We start from the raw sequence: 21,334 nt of genomic DNA on the forward strand, positions 1-21,334 counted from the left end.
ATTAAAAAGAGCTGCCAAATTCTTTATGAATAACAGCTGTGCCTAACCTAGGTGTTAAATTTAAACTTAAGTTCAAATAGACTGGGGTTTAAAATATGACTATGAGCATGCCCCTTAAATTTACGTTCTTTCGATTTAATGTACCTAGCGTTGTCCGTTGAAGTTCGGAGTAAATACAAACACACCTTATCTGTCATAACATCGTAAGAGGTGTGCTTACATTCACGTCCCGTCTTACGTTAAAGTTACTACTTTACTTTTGACGAGCAAATTTTTTATTCAATCAAGAATTAAACATTTTGCGATCAATTTTTTCTTCCTTTCATTGTCTGAGAAATAAGTACTAAAAAAACAATTAAAAACCTACTTGAACTACTTCCATATCATAAAATACATAAGTTAAATATAAACATATAATAAACCCATGAGTTTAATTATCAATAATGTCGAATAAATGGCAAAATCGCACCGAAATTGGTGGCATTCTACGCAAAGGCAATTCTGCCTCATCCAACCCGGAGGCAAGAAGCGTGGATTTGCTTGTCTTTGGCTATGCCTGCAAAATATTTCGAGACGATGCTAAAGCCCGCGAAATTGATCAAGGAAAACATCTTATTCCATGGATGGCCGATGCGAACCTAAAGATCGACAGGTTAATATTTTATTTTACGCTAAATCAATTCCGAAACAAAATGTTTATATATTTTTTGCAGAACACCAATCTTATTTAAAAACTAGATTTTTATTTATTTTTTTAATAATTCTCATCCGAAGCATGCATGATGATTATCAAAGTGCATGAAAGTGAATTTGAAAAAGAAACAAATTGTGTGTTATGTGATTTAAGGAGGATCGGATATAGGATGTGCGGATTTAAAAAGAATGGAAAAGTGACATTTATTTCCATGAATGTATCCCCCGTCTGAATCTGGTCAACTGCCTGTAAGAAAGGTTCAGCTGTAAATTTGCATTGGGAAGTGCATTTTCTCTGGTCTTAGGTAGAAACTACCCACACATTTCCTTGTTTCACATTTTTGTTCCGCAATTTTGATTATTGCAACATCATTCTATAGCAGTTGTAGAAATATATGTTTTGATTTCTATGATAATAAAAATGTAAAACATTTTTATGCAATATAGATAATCATATGAGTCATAGACGAAATCGGTAATAAGAAACGTTTTATACACAAATTGTTCATGTAACGAGAACATTTACGTTTTTCAATGAACAGTTCGTGCTTTCTTATAGAGGCAATCAATAAAATCCAGAGTTTAAACTAAGATTTTATAAGAGAATAAAAACCATTCCTATTCCTTATCATTTAGTTCGGTCTTAGCCTCACTCACTAATCACGGTCGCGAACCGATGCATGGCTCCTATCGAGCACCCCAAAGCCTCATCCGTCCCCGTTTACTTCATCTGTCCAGAAGCATATTGTAACACGTAGTCGTCTACCAAAGAAAATTCTAAAAAGGACATGTTGAGATCATTGAACCTAGTTGACTTTTGACCTTGCCATAGGAATTTGTTTAGTCCCTGGAATCGCCCTTCTTTACGGGCCTGCGGACTAAAAAACAATGATATTGTGTAGTTGCATTTGAGTACTTGTGCTTTTAAATAATATATACACACTGATATACGTCTAAGAGAATAATAATAAATAAAAACATCCAACAAATTTAACCACTTGTTAACAACTTTTAAGGATTAGATATGCCCCCAAAAAAAGGTTTAAAATCAACGTTTTTAATCGTCTCTTCTAGACTAGTTGCTTTTGATGGTTTATATTTGCACCATTAGCAAAATTCAAGAATAACTAGTAATATAAAAGTTATTAAAAAAAGTTCTGCTGAACTTATCGTAAAAAATATACAACTAAATTTGATAAGGATCAATTTTTCAATCATCCGTTAAAAACGAGATTAATACAACTTATACTTAATATAATATAATAATAAGATTGAATTTCTGTTACTACCATTTCATCATTTGTATTGTTAAATTTAAGTAAATATAGGTCCAAATATTTTCTGGCCTCTTTTTCCTGTACAAACAAATTTTCTTTTTTCCTACGAAAAATGCGAAAATTAGTTAAAAATTGCTAACCTCAAGACGTCAGTAGTTCTTAAAAATGACACATGCTACTGTGATTGGTATTACAATCCTGCTGGAAATGGAGGCATAATATATTTGATCCAAAAGATAAGGCCTACCGCATTATAAGAATGACATCAAAAATGTTTATATTACCGTGATCTACGGTCGTTATGGTGTTCCTAGGATTTAGTCCATCATTCTTCTTCCTTCTTGCATAAATCCGGCCATCAAATCCAAACAAATTTATTTTGGTTTCGTCGCTGTACAAAATATTTTTCATTTTTTTTGACTCCTTATTTTTGGTTGAAGTTGCGAATTCAATGCTTTGCTTTATGTTTCTTTTACTTTGTTATCTATTCTTCCGTTTAATTATTTTCTTGCAAACGTCGGCGAATCGTTCGGGAGCTAACATCCAACTACAAATTTGTTTTTCCTCTGATTATTTTTCTTTCGAGGGAAAGTGAACTTTTCTTTGGACGTCCTGTTTCAGTGCGGTTTTTGTGTTTTATTTCGGTCCTTCAATACTGGAGCCACAACACACGGAGAACAATGATGTAAAAATTTCGTAACTGCTACTTTCATCCCTCAGTTGCAAAATCAAACGGCACTTTTCTTCAGAACAATGTCTTGTCAATAAAAATAACTGTGCTTTTTTTGAAAGAAAATCGAAAAATAATTGTAAAATTAGAAAAAAATTGTGGAGTTATTACGATAGAATTTTTATAGTAAAGAAAATTTGTTGATTCACTCTTATTAGTTTGGCCAACACTGTATATATTGGTATTCAATTTTTTCAATAACAAACAGTTTTTTGTTCAAAAAAAGATTGTTTTGAGTTGTGCCCTTTCTACCAATATTAAAATTTTATTTTTTTTTTATCACAGGTATCAATACAAATAAATGTACATATGTATATCGTCCGGAATAGATAGCGCAGGGCTGCTAGGCCCATATGGCTGTTAAAATAATAAATTTATATAGTGTTAAGAAATATGGTTAGTTGATCGTTTTGAGTAAAAAAGTTGATTTTGAAATGTGCATTATGTAAATAGGTTTACGTTTATTTAGTAGCGGGAAAAGCAGTGAGTTATCTGGATGAATAGTTGTATCTAGGAGTTCTTGTAACGGTGGGATGTTGTTTGCAAAGTGTATTCTTGTTAATGGGCATCTTTGAAGATCATGGTCTAAGGTTTGAGTTTCCTGACAGAAGCTGCAAAGTGGTGTAGGTTCGTTTTTATAAAGATGAACTTTGTTGAACAAGGTATGACCTAGCCTTAACCGAGAGAGCTGCACTGATTGTAATCGGTTCAATGACTCGTTGTAGGTCACTTGTTCTAGGGCTGTCTTATGTTGTCTTAAAAAGGAATTGGAGTTATTCCAACGTATTTCTGCTTTTCGTCGTATATTGTCTAAGACAATTTTGAACATTGAAGATACAAACGGGAGCATTTCGTTTTCTGGAATTCCTGTGTGTCTTGGGGACCATATTAAGTGAATTCTAGCGAAGTTTTAGTGGATAATTGAACGTAGAAGATGAAAGATTGATGTTTTGTTTTTGTTGTTGAGTATCTTGCGTATTTCACTCAGTCACTGCAAATAGCGGTTGTATCATGTCTTTCGTTGGCAATTTGGAATGCTTCAACCAATGCCATTAACTTTCCAACAAAAGGTCTTTGGTTTGGGGTTGTAAGTTTTTGTGAGAGGATCTTGTCACATTTCTTGTCGTATCTATATATACAATAACTTATTGTTTCTTCTGCTATCGAGGCGTCTGGTATAGTATGCAATTAAATTGTCCTGTAGTTTTTTTTTCAGCTAATTTTTTTCTGTAGATGTCGGGCGGTGTTCGTCCCTTCAGCGTTTTGGCTAGAGATATTTCAATGGTGCTTTTTGGGAAAAGCCAAGGTGTTGAATCGATGTCCTAATTTACTGTTTCTGGTATAGTGATATTAGTAAATGGTATCGGATAGAATTATAGAGTGCACTTTTTATTTTCGTTTTTTTTGGAAACTGTGCAACCAGATCTGCAAATTTCGTGTAGCAGATGTTTGCAGTCAATGAGGCTTTGTATAACAATTTTGGTTTGTGTACTTTGTTTAGTTTCTAAAAAAAATGGTTTTGTTTGTTTCGGCCAACAAAGCATCAATAGGTGTAGATGGTAGAGCTCCAATAGACTTTCGTAGTAGTGCATTCATTTTGATTTGGATCATCTGATCGTTCCCATTTGTCCAGTGTGAATAGATGGAAAGGCTATGTTGTGTGGCACCCCCTATGAGGGCTTGTGCTATATTTATAGATGTGTTCTGGTGCGGTCCTTTGTGTTTTTGGCAGATAATTTTGAGTAGATTCAAGGATTTATTGAGCTTCTCAGTTACAGCCTTCGCGTGTGCATGCAATTTCCAAGTTTTTTGAGCAAATCAGACCAAGAATTCTTAATTTTTTTTTAAGGGGAAAAGCACAGTTGTTAAGATTGATAGTTGTGTTCGGACAAGATCTTTTTCTGCATATATGCAGAACTTCCATTTTTTCATCAGGTAGTTTAGCCCCAGTATTTGTGCACCAAGTTTGTGCTTTCTGTATGATTTGATTGAGCGCATGGGCAACTTCTTCTGGGCTACCAGAACTTAAAACGAAAATGTTGTCGGCGAATGTTTAAGTTGATTTGATTTGTGGATCACCAGTGTTCAATTCATTTAAAAGCGAATTTACACACACCGTTTTCGTATGTGTTGTCTAATGAATAGTAGTCATTTACACGTACCTTTATTCTACTGTTAGACATGAAGGAATAGATCGCCTTCAATAAGGTTGAATATATTCCCCAGTCGTGGAAAATAAGTTACTTTTTCAAAAGCCTTTTCTGAGTCCATGGACAAGAGGACTGAATGGTTTAGTGAAGCTAGCTCTGTATGCATTGCTTGGTCAAGCATATGGTCTAAAACCGTGTTGTCCGTTGTTGAGACATTTTTCAAGTGTCCATTTGAGTCTATTACCAATTATTTTTTCAAATAATTTGGATAGAACGGAGAGGAGAGAAATTGGGCGGTAATTTTCGATGGCGCGTGAGTCCGTGTTTGGTTTTAGTATAGGGATCAGAGTAGCTTTTTTTCCATTCATGCGGAAATGCCCCGTTTTTCAAAATATTATTATATAAGTTGACCAATCTTACCATGACCTCAGCTGGCAATTTTTGTATCAACCTAAATGTTATTTTATCAGAACCTGGCGTAGAGCCTTTGGTAGAACGTAATGATTCTATAAACTCTGTTAGAGTAATAGCTGGACTCAAAGCGGTTAAAGAAAAGTCCATTGAAACGTGTTTTTTTGATGTAGGATATTATGGGAGCAATTTATATCGGAACTGTACCCAGCCCATTTCTCTGCAAAGAGTTGTGCGATATCGCTTTGATCAGTTACTAATGTTGAACCTTGTTTGACGGAGGTGATGCTACACCGAGAGTGATTTCCGTTTATAATCTTAACTCTATTCCAAAGAGTTTTGGATTCCATAGTTAGATTGATGGACGCCAAGAAATTTGTCCAGGCTCTTTTAGCTATTTGTTTGATTTTTGCAGCCAAATGTCTATATGAAATAATATTAGTGGAATTGGGATTGCTTTTTAGATTCCACCAAGCGCTTCTTTTCTCGAGGGTGCATGGTGGGTGAGAAGAGGGAATAGAAGTGGCTGCAGATTGTCTAAACATTTTTCTTACGTTTGCTGCTTCTTTGTTAATGTTTTCAGACCTAGGAAAAACGCTTGAAATTTGGCCTGCATTTTGTGAAAATTTGAGCCAGTCAGCTTTTGTTTCTTTTTTTTTTAAGGGTGTACGGTGATCCTGTATCAATTATTATTGGAAAGTGGCCACTACATTCCAACGAGTTATGGGTTTTCCAAGTGGCATCAGTTGCAATTGATGGTGATACAATTGTCAAGTCAATGGCAGTAAGTGTGTTTCTTGTAGAGAAATGCGTTGGTGTGGCTTATTAAAATAAGTAATGTAGTTTTAGTATTTCGATGGTGCTTTTTCTACAAAAATTTTAGTTTCTTGTAGAGCGATTACTTCGGGATTATATTTTTGAATAAGAATATCCAAGTGTGGAAGATTATTGAAATGTCATTGGATATTCCATTGAAGGATTTTTATATTAAGTTTTTTGTTCATATTGGTTGTTGGATTATTATTTATTTGAAATGTATTCGTTGTTGGCAAAATTAGTTGTTGGTCAATATTGATGGCCGTGGGCTTCTCTGACCGGAGGGAGGGCATGGGGGCTGTTCGCCTGGAGTCCCTGTCCTCTCCCCTGTCAGAGATGTCCACGACCTCCTATACGGAAATAGAGTTGAATTATTATTCATTTTCATCTGTATCTGATGTAGATATAAAATATAATTCTTTTTGTATTAAATTGTTTGATATAATTGAAATTTGAGAATTTTGTGTGGTGCTTGTTTCTGGGGGTTGGTTTGTTTTGTTAAGTATTGAAATAGTTTTGAGTGTTGGTGGCAGTGTTTCTGAATAATCGGTAGATTTGTAGGTAGTGGGGAAGTGGAGGCTATTGCTTCGGATGTAGGCATTTTCGGTGGTTTTGGGGATGAATTTCTTTGGACGGTTGTTTTGTAGTTTTGGTGGATGTATTTATGTGATTGTCTTTTGCTTTATTAGCATCTAGATTATGAGTTTCTGTAGTCGGAAGAGTTTTTTTTCAGAAATCTTAAGACTTTCTCTGGCTCTTAATGAGTACGTTCGGACTCTTAAGATTAGTTGAGTTGGGTACATTTGACTATAAGTGCGTTTAGCTTCTCCCATACTGCACTTGTTTCTTGTTTTAATTGTTAAGATTTCCTTGTTTTGGAGATATTTTGGACAGGTTTTATACGAAGAAGGGTGGGCTTCAGAGCATTAGCATGGTTCGAGTGCATTCGGTGGGTTCATGAGGTGGTAGGCTGAAAATCTCATGGGTTGGGGATGTACTCCAGAACTTTTGTTTTATATCAAGATTGTCGGAGGATATTGATAGCGATCGAAAGTGAAAAGCATAAGTCCCGAAGGACGTAGGCCGCTTTCGGTATTTTTTTTTGGAATTTCTAAACCTCGATTACACACAACTCCTTTTGAGGAATTTATATTGCCATGAAGTTTCACCGTTACAGGGATCTGGCCAAGATTAGAAATTCTAAGGAATTTATCTGCGATTGACTGTGATTTGGTAAGGATCAAAATATTCCCATCTCTAAGTTGGGAGATATTTTCATAGTCCTTACTCACAGCGTCAATTGCTTTATTAAGGATAAACACACTTATTGATGAAAGGGGTTGTTGTTCTTCTTTAGGAGAGATTATAATAAATTTAGGGTTCTTAATTTTTGAAATGTCTGGAAGTAGAGGGAAATTAGTTAGCGAAGAGTTTTTTTATTCTTTTTGCACTGGGCTTCGAATTCGGGGGCTCCGCCAACAAATAGAATCTATTCCCGTTTTTTTTTTTTCTTCCTGGCTCCGGGGCTATTTTAATTGATATGGAAACTTAACCTCGCACCAAAAATTAAAGCACGCGGTGTCAAACAAAGTTTAAGACAAGAGCCCTGTGAATGGAAAAAGAGAGAGATGGATATATCAGACAAGAAAAAAGGTTAGAGATAACCACTACACTAGGAAGGCCAATATTAAAATATGTATAAATTAAGAACGTTTTTAAAAAATAAAATCAGTAAAAACCTAATAGCAATTTTACTAATATTCTCGATCTGCTTTTAATAATTTTTGTCACAAATTTGAAGTTCACAGCAAACTTTACTTTTAGAAATAAAACCATTGAATATGTTTGAAATCTTTGGTCGGCTATCAGTAAAATCTATTAGTGAGAATTGAAACAAGAGCAATCTGAAAGGTTTTACTGATAAACGTTTATAGCAATCAGTAAAGTTGCGTCATTAAATTGGAGGTATTAAATCACCACTTCGTTTTTACTGTTGATTTCATCAGTATTTTGGTGAAGTTGGAAAGCTATCAGTTAAATGAAATATAATTTTGTTGCCACTTTGCAGTCTTCAGTAAATGTCAGGAATAAAATACTTACAACGTATTGATGAAATAAATTTAGCTTCAAATTCATTTGTCTTTTTGAAAATACTGGGCATTAGAATTGTATAGAATGAAAATAAAGCTTTAAAATGTTCAAAAATGTAAATAAAATTGCTGGAACGTTAGAATTATGCTGTTACGACGAAACCAAGGATAAAGCTTCACACAAATTTAAATTTTAAATCAATGAAAAACACGAAGACAATACTTTTTTCTATACAATTATTTGATATTAACATGAATTAAGCTATTGATTGCCTTAATTTTAATTTGCAATATTTTTTGGATATATGTATAAGATTATTACATCTGGGTGTTGCTTTTTTTATCGATGTTGATCGTCAAATAAAATAATGTCTCTTTTTTTGGATTTGTAAACTTATATCATTATCTTGTTACCAGGTGAAATATATCAATTGCTTACAATTAACCTGTTCAAATTCACCAATTACCATACATAAACCAGCAGTTGCATAGAATAATTGCGTTACTTAAAAAAAAACTCTTTTACACAATATATTCGATTATTTAATCAAACTGTCATTTTGAAATTTTATATATGTTAGTAAAATAATCATTTAGCCTTAATGAAATGATCTTCTGGGGAATATGTTTTATCGAACATTAGAAAAAGTGATTAATAATCAAACTGAAGAATAAACTAACGGATAGTTGAAAAATTGGCCTTAAGTAAATAAATAAATACATTTATGAATCATAATTAAAGTTTAAATATTTTTTTTAATTCAAAAGCTGAAAACTATAAATTTTGATCGACTTCTGTTTCACTTTTTGATTTAAATACAATTATTAATTGCCAAAAACGATTTTTCTTAGTCTCTTTAAAATTAAATATACATCAATATTTTCCTTTATGTTTTTTTTGTCAACCGCCTTTTATCAAATTTCTAGCACTTTTATCTAATTTATAAAAATTTGTTAAATTATTATAATTATATAGTTATTTTTAGTGTCCTGTTTGAACAAAATATATTAGTAAAGTAGATGGCCTTTTTTCTACGGTCCTAGTTTCCAAACAGGTATCCGATTTTGAATTTTGTTTTGTATTTTATTTCTTCTGGGTTGGTTGGTTTAGGTTTTTTTTCAAAATTGTTAAAAAAGAACAAACAACGGAATATGGAGTTGATGGAAATCCGGATCAAATATAAAATTTCATTCTACATAATCTTAAAAGAACACATGGCATACAAATCAGGCCAAATTACTGAAATAACTAACTAAATTTAAAGAAAAGGACATCAATTTATTCTAAATCCACTATCATAAGATTTTCTCTTGGGAGTTTAAAAAAAATGTTAAAAAAAGAACTTTATTATAACAATGCATTGAAATGTTAAAGCAAAAAAACTTTTGTCTTATTTTTAATGGGTGTTGCTAAATGCTTCCTTTTTTCTATGTAAACAACATACAACTTCAACAGAGTATTAAAATAAACAAATATTTACTTTCGCCTTCGAAAAGGAAGTGCGCTCAAAAGTAAAAATTAATATGTCCTTAAAAACACAGGATAAGTAAAATCTCAGATCTTCAAAATACTGGTTAATTTCGTAAACAGTAAACATATAACTTTAACTGTATATTTATTGCGTTCTGGGTTAGTAGGGAATATTTTAAAAGTCACTAAAAACTTGATAATTTTGGGTTTAAAAACACAAATAGATTGACCAGACAAAACAATGATCGATTATCATTCGGTTTAAGTTTAAATATTATTGAACTATTCGATACAAAAAAATACATGCGGATAACATTACAGAAAGGACGACGAATGGGCCAAAGGATTCGCTTTTGAATTTTTCAACAGTTTAATTATTTTTTTACAAACAGGTTATTAATCTTAAAATCGGCTTGGTATGTATTCTCCTTATAAAAAATATTTATATATATTTTTATTTAATCAATATTTTATGCGCGTTTTTGACAAAACAAAAAAAAAATGAAAAACAAAACAAAATAATACAAAATTGTGTGAACTTCAAACAAAAAACGCAAATGAAAATTCAAACCAAATTTCGTCTTTTTTTTATTCTAAAAATGTATTTTTATTTCGTTTACCTTCTTTTTATGATTTGTATAATGTGGGGACACATGAACACACACATGCAAATGCTAAAAAAATACCCTAGATATGATGTTAGAGGCGCTATATACGATCTAGCCCCATATGAGCCTCCACCTGGTGGCTATGGCAATCGTTTGGATTATCTCAGCTCTGAGGAACAACGTGCCGAACAACTCTGCGAAGAGGAAAGATACCTTTATCTCTATCGCAATGAACAGGATGAGATCTTGTACCAAGGTAAGTGTTACAAGTGCCAACGATAAATTTGCAAAAACAAAAAAAGAAGAATTTTTGAAAGGTTCAAGAGAAACAAATCATTTTAGTTTCCCTTAAATCACTTTTTAAACTTAATCAAAACGAACGAAAACAAAACAAAATTGCTGTATAAACCCGAAAAGCATATATTTTATGAATGAATGAACTGTAGGCCTTAAATCTTTGTAAGCACAGGCGCGTAAGTATTTCCAGGTAGAAGATAATATGGATGGGCTTTTCAATAGGATAGCAACACATATATCGAAAGATCGAACTCTCTTGCAAGGTAATTTTGTCGTTTTAATACATTCAATAACGTATATTTCCAGGATTTTACAGCACTGCTTAAGCCATCCGCTTTTGAAAGCGCAAAACAACCGTTTAGATAGTATCTCGACTACAGATCCGCACCTTTTGTTTTTATTTCAAATTCATTTATGAAAATAAATAAAAATCTATGCAAATACATCTTTTTTTCTCAAAGGAAACTAAGAAAACATATTTAAAAAAATTTAAAATTGAATCCACAAACCATACAATTAGTTAACACCTCTCCCATAATCCTTCCAATGCTCTCTATAACTTATCTCTAATTTTGCATTGGTCAACCTTATATTTTTGTTTTTATTTACAAATAAAAAACATTTTATAGAGGAGGAACTTAAACGTTTGCAACAAGAGAGCGGCGATGATTCAACATATAATCAGGTGCAATTCAATTATGATACACCATTGGGACCGAATCGAGATGAAAATCCTTCTGAATTTGGGGCCGATAATGAACCCGATAAAGTCTTTTTGCTGCCGAAAAATTTCGAAGTGCCAACTTCAATTCAACTGGTAAGTACGTTTTGTTTTTATTTTTATTTTGAGGAGACAAAAATACAGCTCTTTATCTTATGACATTTTTAAGGGGTTATCATTTATTCAAGTAATGTCTGGGCTATCAAGAGAATAGAAGCGATAGCTTTAACATTATATTAAAACATTAAACACGATGACTTTCAATAAACCTTACTTTGCTGACAGACGCGAGGTTTTTTTTGTAATTAATAGCAATTTTATGTTATCTCATTGAGTTGTTTTTTCCAGTTGTCTTATTTTATAAGGAAATGTTATGGCACGTGCTAAAAATTATATTTATCGATTTCAAGTTCTCCATCTAAAATACTAATTTAAATATGCAGTAAACAGAGTTTAAGTTTGAGAAAAAAAATGTATTCTAGGTTTAATCTTACTTTTCATCTCCGTCTTTTCTTTCCTTAAACGCATTTGCCTTTGAAGTGGCAATAAAAATACATTTATACATGTATCTCTCCGATTTTATTATTTTGAATTATTGTTTTTTTTCCTGTGTATTTGTTTTGCTGGCTTTCATATTTCCTGTTATCCCTGAATTTTAAAATTTGGTTGTATTGTCTTATTTAACAAGTCTTTTTTAATCTTTGAAAAATTGCACAGCTCAGGGGAAACATTTTGGATTATAATTACCCAACCGATTGTTAGCATTGACGTAAAAAAGTAAACATATTATGGAGATAGTTATACGTTGATTATTTTTAGCTGACGCATTTCGAAAATAGGAAATTATTTATTTGTTATTATTTTTTAGCACAATGACTTGACAATATTATAGTTGGAAAGTCCATCGAAAACTGATAGGTTAATTATTAACAATAAATATTATAAATAACAAAAAAATTTGTGTAATCTGCAGACATTTTATGTCACAACAGTTACAAGAGCCAACATTATTTCTTTTTTTTTTTGAAGCTAGAGCATGCTTTTGAATGTTTCTTTTTTATATTACGCACAGACTGAAATGGTTATTACTGTTCTTAAAAAAAAAACTAAGCACGGCTCTATTTTTATAGGAGATATTCATGTGCATTGGTTTTGAGCCCACTACCACTACATCCAAATATATTTTTACAAATATATAAATTCAATAAATTTTCTATCACTATTACGACTTTTACGAAAAAAGTTTATTATATAATGATTTTCTGTTAAAAGGATAATGAGCAAAAATTATGATACTTGGTCTACTTTGTGCCAAAAAAAGACTTATAACACTGATCAGGTACTATGCATTTTACGAACGTGCAAGTATTTTTTGTATCATATAGAATTAGAGTTGACTAAAATAAGCTATCAAAAACTAAGAAAAACGCTTTTTAAACTGATGAATGACCATCAAGAATTAAATTGTTGACATTGCAGTCAGCTAAGAGTATGAACATATTTTAATGTCAGGCCCAGTATAAATATCACATGAATCGGCCTTATAGGTTTGTTGATTGTACAAACTGTCTCATCGTACAAGACGACACCTTTTTGCTATTTAACTCAAAAATCATCTTTTAAATGGTGTAAGTATTATAAACTGCATGGTTGATAGACAATGTGTGTTTTTTCACACGCACACTAGAAATAAAAATAAAATACCAACATGAAAACATTTCGCTGAAATTTTATGTCTAATAATCAAAAGTGATGTTCTTGAACTAAGATTTCCAAAGTTGTGTATTTCAATTATGGGCACTAAATGCACAATTATTTCTATTCATTTAAATTACTAAATCGAATTAAAAAAGTCGAATTTTCATATTACTAAGAGAATTTTTCGTCAATCAATCAATCTATCATTGTTCATTTACTTTGAGGTCCATTTTTTTTTTCATCGAAAGTATTCAACAACATTTTAATGTGTTTCATTATTTCAATACAAAAAACTTTTATCAAACTTTAATAATCCATGATGTAGTCAGTAAGAAAAATTTCGTATTTTATACTATCAAAGATCTGTGAATTCTCAGAAATATAAGTAACATTTCGCATACAAATATTTCATTCTCCTGTTCTGTCAACCTTGCTGAACAATTTTTTAGAAATATGAACCGGCAAATCGAAAAATACTTTGAAAATGTTAATTTTCATTCATTCCAAAGGAAAACTAAGTTATCTATTTGAAAGGTTGAAAAGAATTAATTTTTCCACCATCCATTTTTTTTAAATCAAGTCGTTAAAAAGTTAGATAAGATTCGTTAGAAATTTGTGAATACACAACCTTATTTTTTCGAATTGTTTCGACATTGCGAAGAAAAATTATTTTTTGTTTTCAAAATATGTACCCAAATTACACAGTATCATCACAATACCAAGCATCAATTCTGAAATATATACTGGGTAACAAGAGTAACGCACATATTTGAATGGTGGCATTCATCAATTATATCGTTTAACATTAATCATAATCATGAAACAAATAAAACCATTGCAAAAACTATTTATTGTTTTACAAATCATGAATAAATTGATCGCTAACAAACATATTAATACAAATAAAACACATAAACTCAACGACAAAATATATCCTTAAAAACTCATGTTATTAAATAATTAAAAAAAGCTCTTCGCATTAGTATTCTAGGTCCTTTGCCTGCTCCCACGAGAAGCATTCTCTTCCAAAATGCCCGTAAGCACTTGTTCGTTGGTAGATCGGTCTACGTAAATCAAGATCGCGTACAATACATCCTGGCCTTAAGTCAAAGTTCATCTTCACAATCTCCAAAAGTTCTTTCTGTGATCGGTCTGATGTTCCATAATCAAACACACTAATCGAAAGGGGTTCTGCTACACCGATAGCATATGAAACTTGCACCAAACAACGCTTGCAGAGACCTGCCTTAACTAACGACTTGGCAACCCACCGAGCGGCGTAAGCAGCGGAACGGTCTACTTTAGTGAAATCTTTGCCAGAGAACGCACCTCCTCCATGAGCACCCCATCCACCGTATGTGTCAACGATGATCTTTCTTCCAGTTAATCCTGCATCACCCATTGGTCCACCAATAACAAACGTTCCACATGGGTTTATGTGCACAACAGTCTGGTCGTCCAAGTATTTTGATGGCACCACTTCTTTGACAACCTTAACTAAGACCTCTTCGCGCAAGTCATTAAGAGAAATTTCATCCGAATGTTGGACCGACACAACAATAGTGTGTACACGCTGGGGTATTGTTGATCCTTGCTTTAAAATGTACTCGCAGGTGACTTGGGTCTTAGAATCTGGTCTGGCCCACCAGAAAACACCGGATCTTCTTAGTTCTGCAATTTTTTCATTAAGCCTATGCGCAAGTACAACGGTCAGAGGCATGCACTCGCTGGTCTCATCAGTAGCATAACCAAACATAATTCCTTGATCTCCAGCTCCAACATCATCTTCTAACCTATTCACATGAACTCCAGCTGCAATATCGACGGACTGTTCTTCTAATGCAAGTAGTATGTTGCAGGTTTTATGATCGAATCCCTTTGAGGAATCATCATAGCCAATATGGTTGATTGTATCACGAACGACTCGTTGGTAGTCGACAACAGCCTTAGATGTTATTTCACCGCAAAGCAATACCATTCCTGTTTTAGCCACCGTTTCACAGGCAACCTTTGCATATGGATCTTGTTGCAAGTGAGCATCTAAAATGGCATCGCTGATTTGATCGCACATCTTATCTGGGTGGCCTTCTCCCACGGATTCTGATGTAAATAGAAATGGTCGACCTTCTTCTACATTGTGGATGTCAGTGATGCCATTTGTATGTAGTTTAATTTCAGATTGTGGCATTTTAAAGTTCTTTTTATCTTTAAATTATCTGTAAAATATAAAACAAATGCGAGGGAAAAATGAAACGGTTGGAAACGTTTACTGATGCTAATAAAGTCGATATAAAATTTTAATTTTTTTGTCTAATAAACAAAAATGTATTTCTTAAAAAATGGTCCTTTTCTTTAAATCCATCATTAATTTCCAATTTTGAAATGAATTTATTTTAAGACCTTTAAACAAATCTTCATTCTTCACGTTCTATTTTGTTTGTATGTTCTAAACGAATATTGAAATGCTGCAGGTGAGTACATTCAAGTAATGCACTAAATTTAGCATTTCGTCAATCACTTATAAATACCTACATTTTAATTATTTAATTATTCTAAATAACTTTTTCAAAAATTTAAGAAAAGCTTTTCGTTGGATAAAAACTAGACCTCTTCACTAATATTTCACACAATGTTTACTTAAAACGGCATTGACATACATTCTAAAGCAATGATTGACTTAAAAGTGACCCAGATGAGTTCGACAAAAAAGCAAAATAAGAAAGTGAAAACTAAGAAAAAACTGTAACATTCAAACATTTAATTCCCACTTAAAAGAACATCAAAGCTTATTTTTGAGATGTTTCATTAAAATGTATTTAAAATGTACTCCTTCCAACCGCTGTCCTTATTTTCAGTATAAACCTTATTTCACCCAAAATCCATCTTAAATCACATCAAAGATTCCTTTTAACAGGAATTAAATAGTTTTTAAAAAGGAATTAAAACTAAAATGCAATATTTAATTGAGGCAACTAATTTCTGTGAGAACACAACAATATTCAAACAACACGAATAGTTTTTCAGTCCTTAGTTAATACTAAATGCAAAGTCATTCATTTAAAACAACAACTAAACATTTAATAGCGAAAACAACTTACATTGCAAAACCTATATTATTATTCTTTATTCACTTGTTTCGCGATGGATGCTGTATGTATGTTTCCGTTGAATAACCTTCAGGCTCGCGATCGAACACACTTTTGATGAATAATATAAAAGTTAATCTATATATACCGAATTCTGAGGATCTCGCGGTCAAGCTTGCGAAAAAAACACTAAGGCCTCTCATTGAACTTTCTTCCATTATCAGTTGTTGTTTTTTTTTAAATTAAATTTTTTTTTAGTTCAATGATGAAATCTTTTTCCTTTATTTCCAGCCTGAAACGATGAAACAACACGCAATCGTTGAGAAAACTGCTCGATTCATATCAGCACAGGGCCCACAAATGGAGATACTGATTAAAGCAAAACAATCAAATAATCAACAATTTGATTTTCTCAATCTAAATAATACTCTTAATCCGTATTACAAGTTTGTGCTGAGTGCTTTAAAAAGTGGAACCTATCCTCAACCGGAGTGTGAGACATTAGAGTCTCTTAATTCTGATGAAAAATCATCGAATAATACAGCGAATAATGTTTGTGTTGAAGATCCCTTTTCGCAGCCTTATATACCAGTGCCTACGATTAAATACACGCCTTCAGCCAATTGCGCGTATACACAGTTAATAAGTAAAATTAAAGGTGTGCCATTGCCTCCACCAGAACCAGAAAAACAACAATCGACCATATATACACCCGTGCTCTTGCAACAAAATGCAAATACTGCAACAATTGTTACTTCTGAAAATGGTCAAGCGTCTTTAAATAATCAACAACAACAACAACCTCCAACAAAACTTCAACCGAAAAACGTGTCGAATGCATTAATGCTGGCGCATTACTGCTCTTCGGATACTGACAGCGAAGAACAAACAGAAGATGAAGAAACCAAGGAAAAAGGTGGTGAAAATAACGTAGAACTGTGCTTTCCCATTCCTCCTGATTATTTGCAAAATATTATTGACAAAACAGCTGGTTATGTGATTAAGAATGGTCGTCAGTTTGAGGAAACACTTCGTATAAAAAATGATGAACGGTTTACGTTTTTGTTCCCGGATAATGAGTTCTATTCTTATTATATGTATAAAGTGACTGGAGAAAACAAATTATACCACTCCGATGATGAAGAATGTGATGAAAAGCAAATAAGTGCTAGTGGTAAGTGAAGAACTTTTGAATTTGAGTACTTTAATAAAATTATTCTTATTTTTCTTAGGTCCAGTATCATTCTCAATCAAAATCAAAGATGAACAGCCGGTATCTGCTTTACGACAAGCCCTTCCACAAGAAACAAGCGACGATGAGACTGAAAACAAAATTAAGTCAAATGGCACTAGCATTCAGGTCGGTGATCAAGTACAAATGCCACAGCAGCAAGTACCAGCGCGTAGTGTACCAGAGCATGTTCAAAAAGCAATACAGCTAGTCGAAAGTCAATTGATGGCCAGAAATGCTCAGCTTGGAATACCCACGGTGCAAAACAGATCAAGATTTGATATTGATCAGAGCGGAACAGTGGCACCAAAGGTAATTCAACCCCTATCATCACTTCTTGTTGCTGTAGCAGAACAGTCATCTACAAATCAAGTAAAATCTCACCAAAAAGAACTGAAGAGAGGTATATCATGTCGAATACCTATATATATTTTATTTTTTTTAATTTTGCGAACTCTGGTTTTTATTATTTAAAATTTTTAGCGGAAGAAAAGGTTAAAGACAAATTAGCTCAAATTGCGAGGGAAAAATTGGGAGGACTTATTTCAAAGGAAAAACAATTGCAAATTGAACGAAAGAAGAAAGCGATGGCTTTTCTTAATCAGATTAAAGGTATTTAATATACATATTTTAGAATGTATTTAGTTAGTTTGTAGTAACTTTGATGTTAATTTTTAATTTAAATAGCATCTAAAGCTTTAACCACTTATATTAGGTAATACCTACCCAAACGTGCCTACATCATGTATTCGAAATTAATACTCTTCATTAAAATTTAGTTTTCTTACTATACCTTATTCGCCTCATTAAAATATGTACTGTTTTAAGTTAATAGATTTAAAGTTAAGCTTGTATAGCAAATAAGACAACGTATACAAATGTGAGAGGTCTTGGGTTCGATCCCTGCCTGTGCCACCTAAAAAGTTTTATTCACGGGTACTGCCTCTTGCGAGGAATTGACAAATTCTCCGAGAGTAATTCTTGTCATGAAAAAGTGCTTTCCCAAATTAGCCGTTCGGATTCGGCATATAAACTGTAGGTCCCCTCCATCCCTGCAATTACTCGCACACAGGAATGGTTGAGAGTTGTAAGTCACTAGGCCCTGGTTCTCCACGGACTGTTGCGCCACCTAATTCATTTATTTATTTAGTTACGTTTATGCATTTTAATATTATACACAGAAGAAATAAACATAGGTCAAGGTAAAGTATGTAACATAGGGATAGTAAATTAGATCTTTGTGTTTCGTTGTATTCAGTTTAATTAAAAAGTACGTCAATACAAAAAAATTGGACGTTATGATTCGAAACAATTACTCATTACGAATAATCGTAAAATGATATATTTTAGCTGCTTTTTGAAAATGACACTGAAAATGTTGTCATTTATGAAAATCACAATTTTTTACACTCTATTTTGCTCACAGAAGTGGAATGTTTTGTGTCTGAAATCTATCTAAAACCGATCGTTAATCAGTTTTTCTACTGAAACACACTTTTTTTAATAAGTTGATGCATCTTCGGAGTGACATTTAAAGAAAGCACTACCACTTTTACATTTAAAAATGTTTTTTTAATATTAATTTGTCCGTCTATTTTCTTTGTTTCAAGGTACGTCTCAATCAACAGTTGGTGAATCGAACACATTATTCGCAAAATCAACCGCCGTACAAAAAGACGAAGATGATTCCGATGCTTCATCTATTCATTCCATTCCCATATCATCGTATGGTGATGATAAGTCAGATAATGAAATTTCAACAATACCGTCCAACACCTATCCACCTCATGAAAAAGTGACAATTGAAGATGAAGATGACGACGACGAAGTGCAGTTAGTCACTGTAGAAACTAAGAAGCGACACTCAAGATCTCGAGTGCGTCAGCAAACACAAACTCCCGAAGTAGTTATCATCTCCCCAAAACATTTGCATTCTCATTCTCGTTCTCGGTCTCGCGCAAAACACGCAAAATCTAAAACTCACAAATCAAAAAAGAAGTCTTCCAAACATAGCCATCACCATGGTAAGAAGAAGTCAAAGAAGCGTTCCCGCAGTCACAGCACATATCGAAGCCAAAGTTGTTATTCAGAAGATGAAGAAGAAGCATATTCATCGTCGGATTCATCGAGTAGAAAACGAAGAAAACGATCATCTTCGCATAAAAAGAAGAAATCGAGCAGAAGACACGATAAATAGATATCGTCAGCAATGTTTTGTACAAAGAATCTAAAAAAAGTTTTAAACACAAAGTACATGTTTTATAAATTAATGAAAATTATGTTTTGTAATTTAAAATTGTACAAATATTAATAATTTAATAAAGTAGATGATATTGTATATAATAAAAAAAACTTTGTCCAGTAAATAAGGAGAAAAAGGGGTGAACATCGCATTATTTGACTAGAATGAAACAGCAAAACGAATTAACACAGAACCTCTGGCAATAACATTCAGCCCTATCACGAATGCCATCATAATCGGAAACTTTTACCGAAACCCGACAGAAAACTATTGCCAAATACGTCCGCAGTTCAAAATCTCATACACAGCCCTATCACAAATCCCATCGTAGTCGAAAACTTTTACGAACCCAAAACAAAATATTGTCTAATACGTTCGTAGTGGAAAATCATACAATTTAACATTACGGACAGATTTCTTATTTCGCGATAGGCCTGATTGTCAAAGTTTTATTCCGAAATAGAGCGTATTTGAGAAACATTATTATTACTATCTTATTAATATATAATTAATATAACATGGTAGCCTTAGAATAAACAAAATGAATTAGTTGAAAGATATAAGTTCTGATTACTAAAGGTGGATTTTGAAATGTTTCTTTTGATTTCCTATTCAGACTAAAAGATACATGTCTTGCTTAGTTTGGGGTTCGAAATTTTATATAATAAACAATGCTAATGAATTTTAAAATATTCCAGGTGTCAGGAAAAATGTAAGTATACATAATATAATCTAACAGGTTAAACAAATGAAATTCGTACATAGATATATTTCTTCCATTTAAATAATAATTGTAAAAGTGCAAATTTTCAAAGAATGGTAGTTGAATTTACAAATGTTCGCATCGAGATAACTGTAAGTGTTTCACATGGGCTTTGACGAAAATCGAAATTTTCTCTGGTTGAAGGAAGTGTTATCGTTAAATTAATAGCGGACTAATATAAAGAACTATGGTGCCCTTTTTTTATATAGAATTATTTATTAATTATGAAACTGGTAAAATTCGAAAGTATGACGTTAAAGTGTCTGTTAAAAATGCTGTTGAACGTATTATCCTAATAATCTTTAGTTTAATTGGTACGTTAAATTGTATTCTTTGAAAAATACTTTCTTATGTTGTTGTCTTAAAGTAATTATCATAAAAGTGTGAAAGGAACAATTTTTGAAATATTTAAGAAATCGTAAAAAAATGATAATAAAACACGACATTATCTGTTCTAATTATTTAATAGAAGTATTACTATTTACGAACAAAACTTGGTACCTTATTCGGAAATAAGAAACATTTGAGAAATGTTTTTTAAAGTCTCCACATCAGGGAAACAAAACAGAAGCATTGCTGAATTGTATTTTAATGAAAAATGGGGAGTACAAAATCAAAACAAAAAAATTGTATATAATTTTATTGGAAACGACCCTGCATGCATCCCTTACACAACCTAACACTAAATCAAATAATTTGAATTAAACTTTACATGATTTGATTATATTAATTTTTGTTATCTGTTATTTGTGGAATAATACCAAGTGTATAATTTATTATCACAGGTCATTATGCAAAAATTATTTACCAGCCACGCGAATTACGTCAAACAATAAACTCATGTGCCGATTTAATCTCTGCTTTGATAGTCATCATCATCATCATCATCAAACACTGAAAATATTTTTCTAAAGGTTAAATATTATTAAATGTCCTATTGTACATACATACATATGTAAGTATATTTATATTTATGTTTCTGAAAATAAATATAATGCTCCGCCAGTTCTATTTTAAGATACGCTTTTAAAAAAGCCTCCCGTTGTTGTA

At 32.4% G+C, this 21,334-nt stretch overlaps 2 protein-coding genes across 2 annotated transcripts; one reads left to right on the forward strand and one right to left on the reverse strand.

Annotated features, from left to right (window-relative positions):
- The first annotated feature begins 231 nt into the window (after positions 1-231).
- LOC129947850 (protein suppressor of white apricot) lies at positions 232-19,631 on the forward strand. The gene is made up of 7 exons (XM_056058587.1): positions 232-652; positions 10,330-10,502; positions 11,173-11,360; positions 16,340-17,222; positions 17,281-17,682; positions 17,763-17,891; positions 18,890-19,631. The coding sequence occupies exons 1-7, from the start codon at positions 444-446 to the stop codon at positions 19,474-19,476; spliced, it is 2,571 nt and encodes an 856-aa protein (XP_055914562.1). The 5' UTR covers positions 232-443; the 3' UTR covers positions 19,477-19,631.
- Positions 13,794-16,238, reverse strand: LOC129947851 (S-adenosylmethionine synthase-like). The gene is made up of 2 exons (XM_056058588.1): positions 16,061-16,238; positions 13,794-15,178 (listed from the first exon to the last, which is right to left on the reverse strand). The coding sequence occupies exon 2, from the start codon at positions 15,148-15,150 to the stop codon at positions 13,942-13,944; it is 1,209 nt and encodes a 402-aa protein (XP_055914563.1). The 5' UTR covers positions 15,151-15,178; positions 16,061-16,238; the 3' UTR covers positions 13,794-13,941.
- Positions 19,632-21,334: the final 1,703 nt, after the last annotated feature.

Source organism: Eupeodes corollae, chromosome 2 (genome assembly GCF_945859685.1).
Source record: "Eupeodes corollae chromosome 2, idEupCoro1.1, whole genome shotgun sequence".
NCBI lineage: Eukaryota > Metazoa > Arthropoda > Insecta > Diptera > Syrphidae > Eupeodes > Eupeodes corollae.

What these genes read in the sequence shown, in the direction of transcription:
- LOC129947850 (XM_056058587.1), top strand. Translation starts at nt 444, where the DNA reads ATGTCGAATAAATGGCAAAATCGCACCGAAATTGGTGGCATTCTACGC. An exon ending in GGATGAGATCTTGTACCAAG is followed by an intron (nt 10,503 to 11,172) that starts GTAAGTGTTACA and finishes AACATTTTATAG; the next exon opens with AGGAGGAACTTAAACGTTTG. An exon ending in AAAGCAAATAAGTGCTAGTG is followed by an intron (nt 17,223 to 17,280) that starts GTAAGTGAAGAA and finishes TATTTTTCTTAG; the next exon opens with GTCCAGTATCATTCTCAATC.
- LOC129947851 (XM_056058588.1), bottom strand. Translation starts at nt 15,150, where the DNA reads ATGCCACAATCTGAAATTAAACTACATACAAATGGCATCACTGACATC.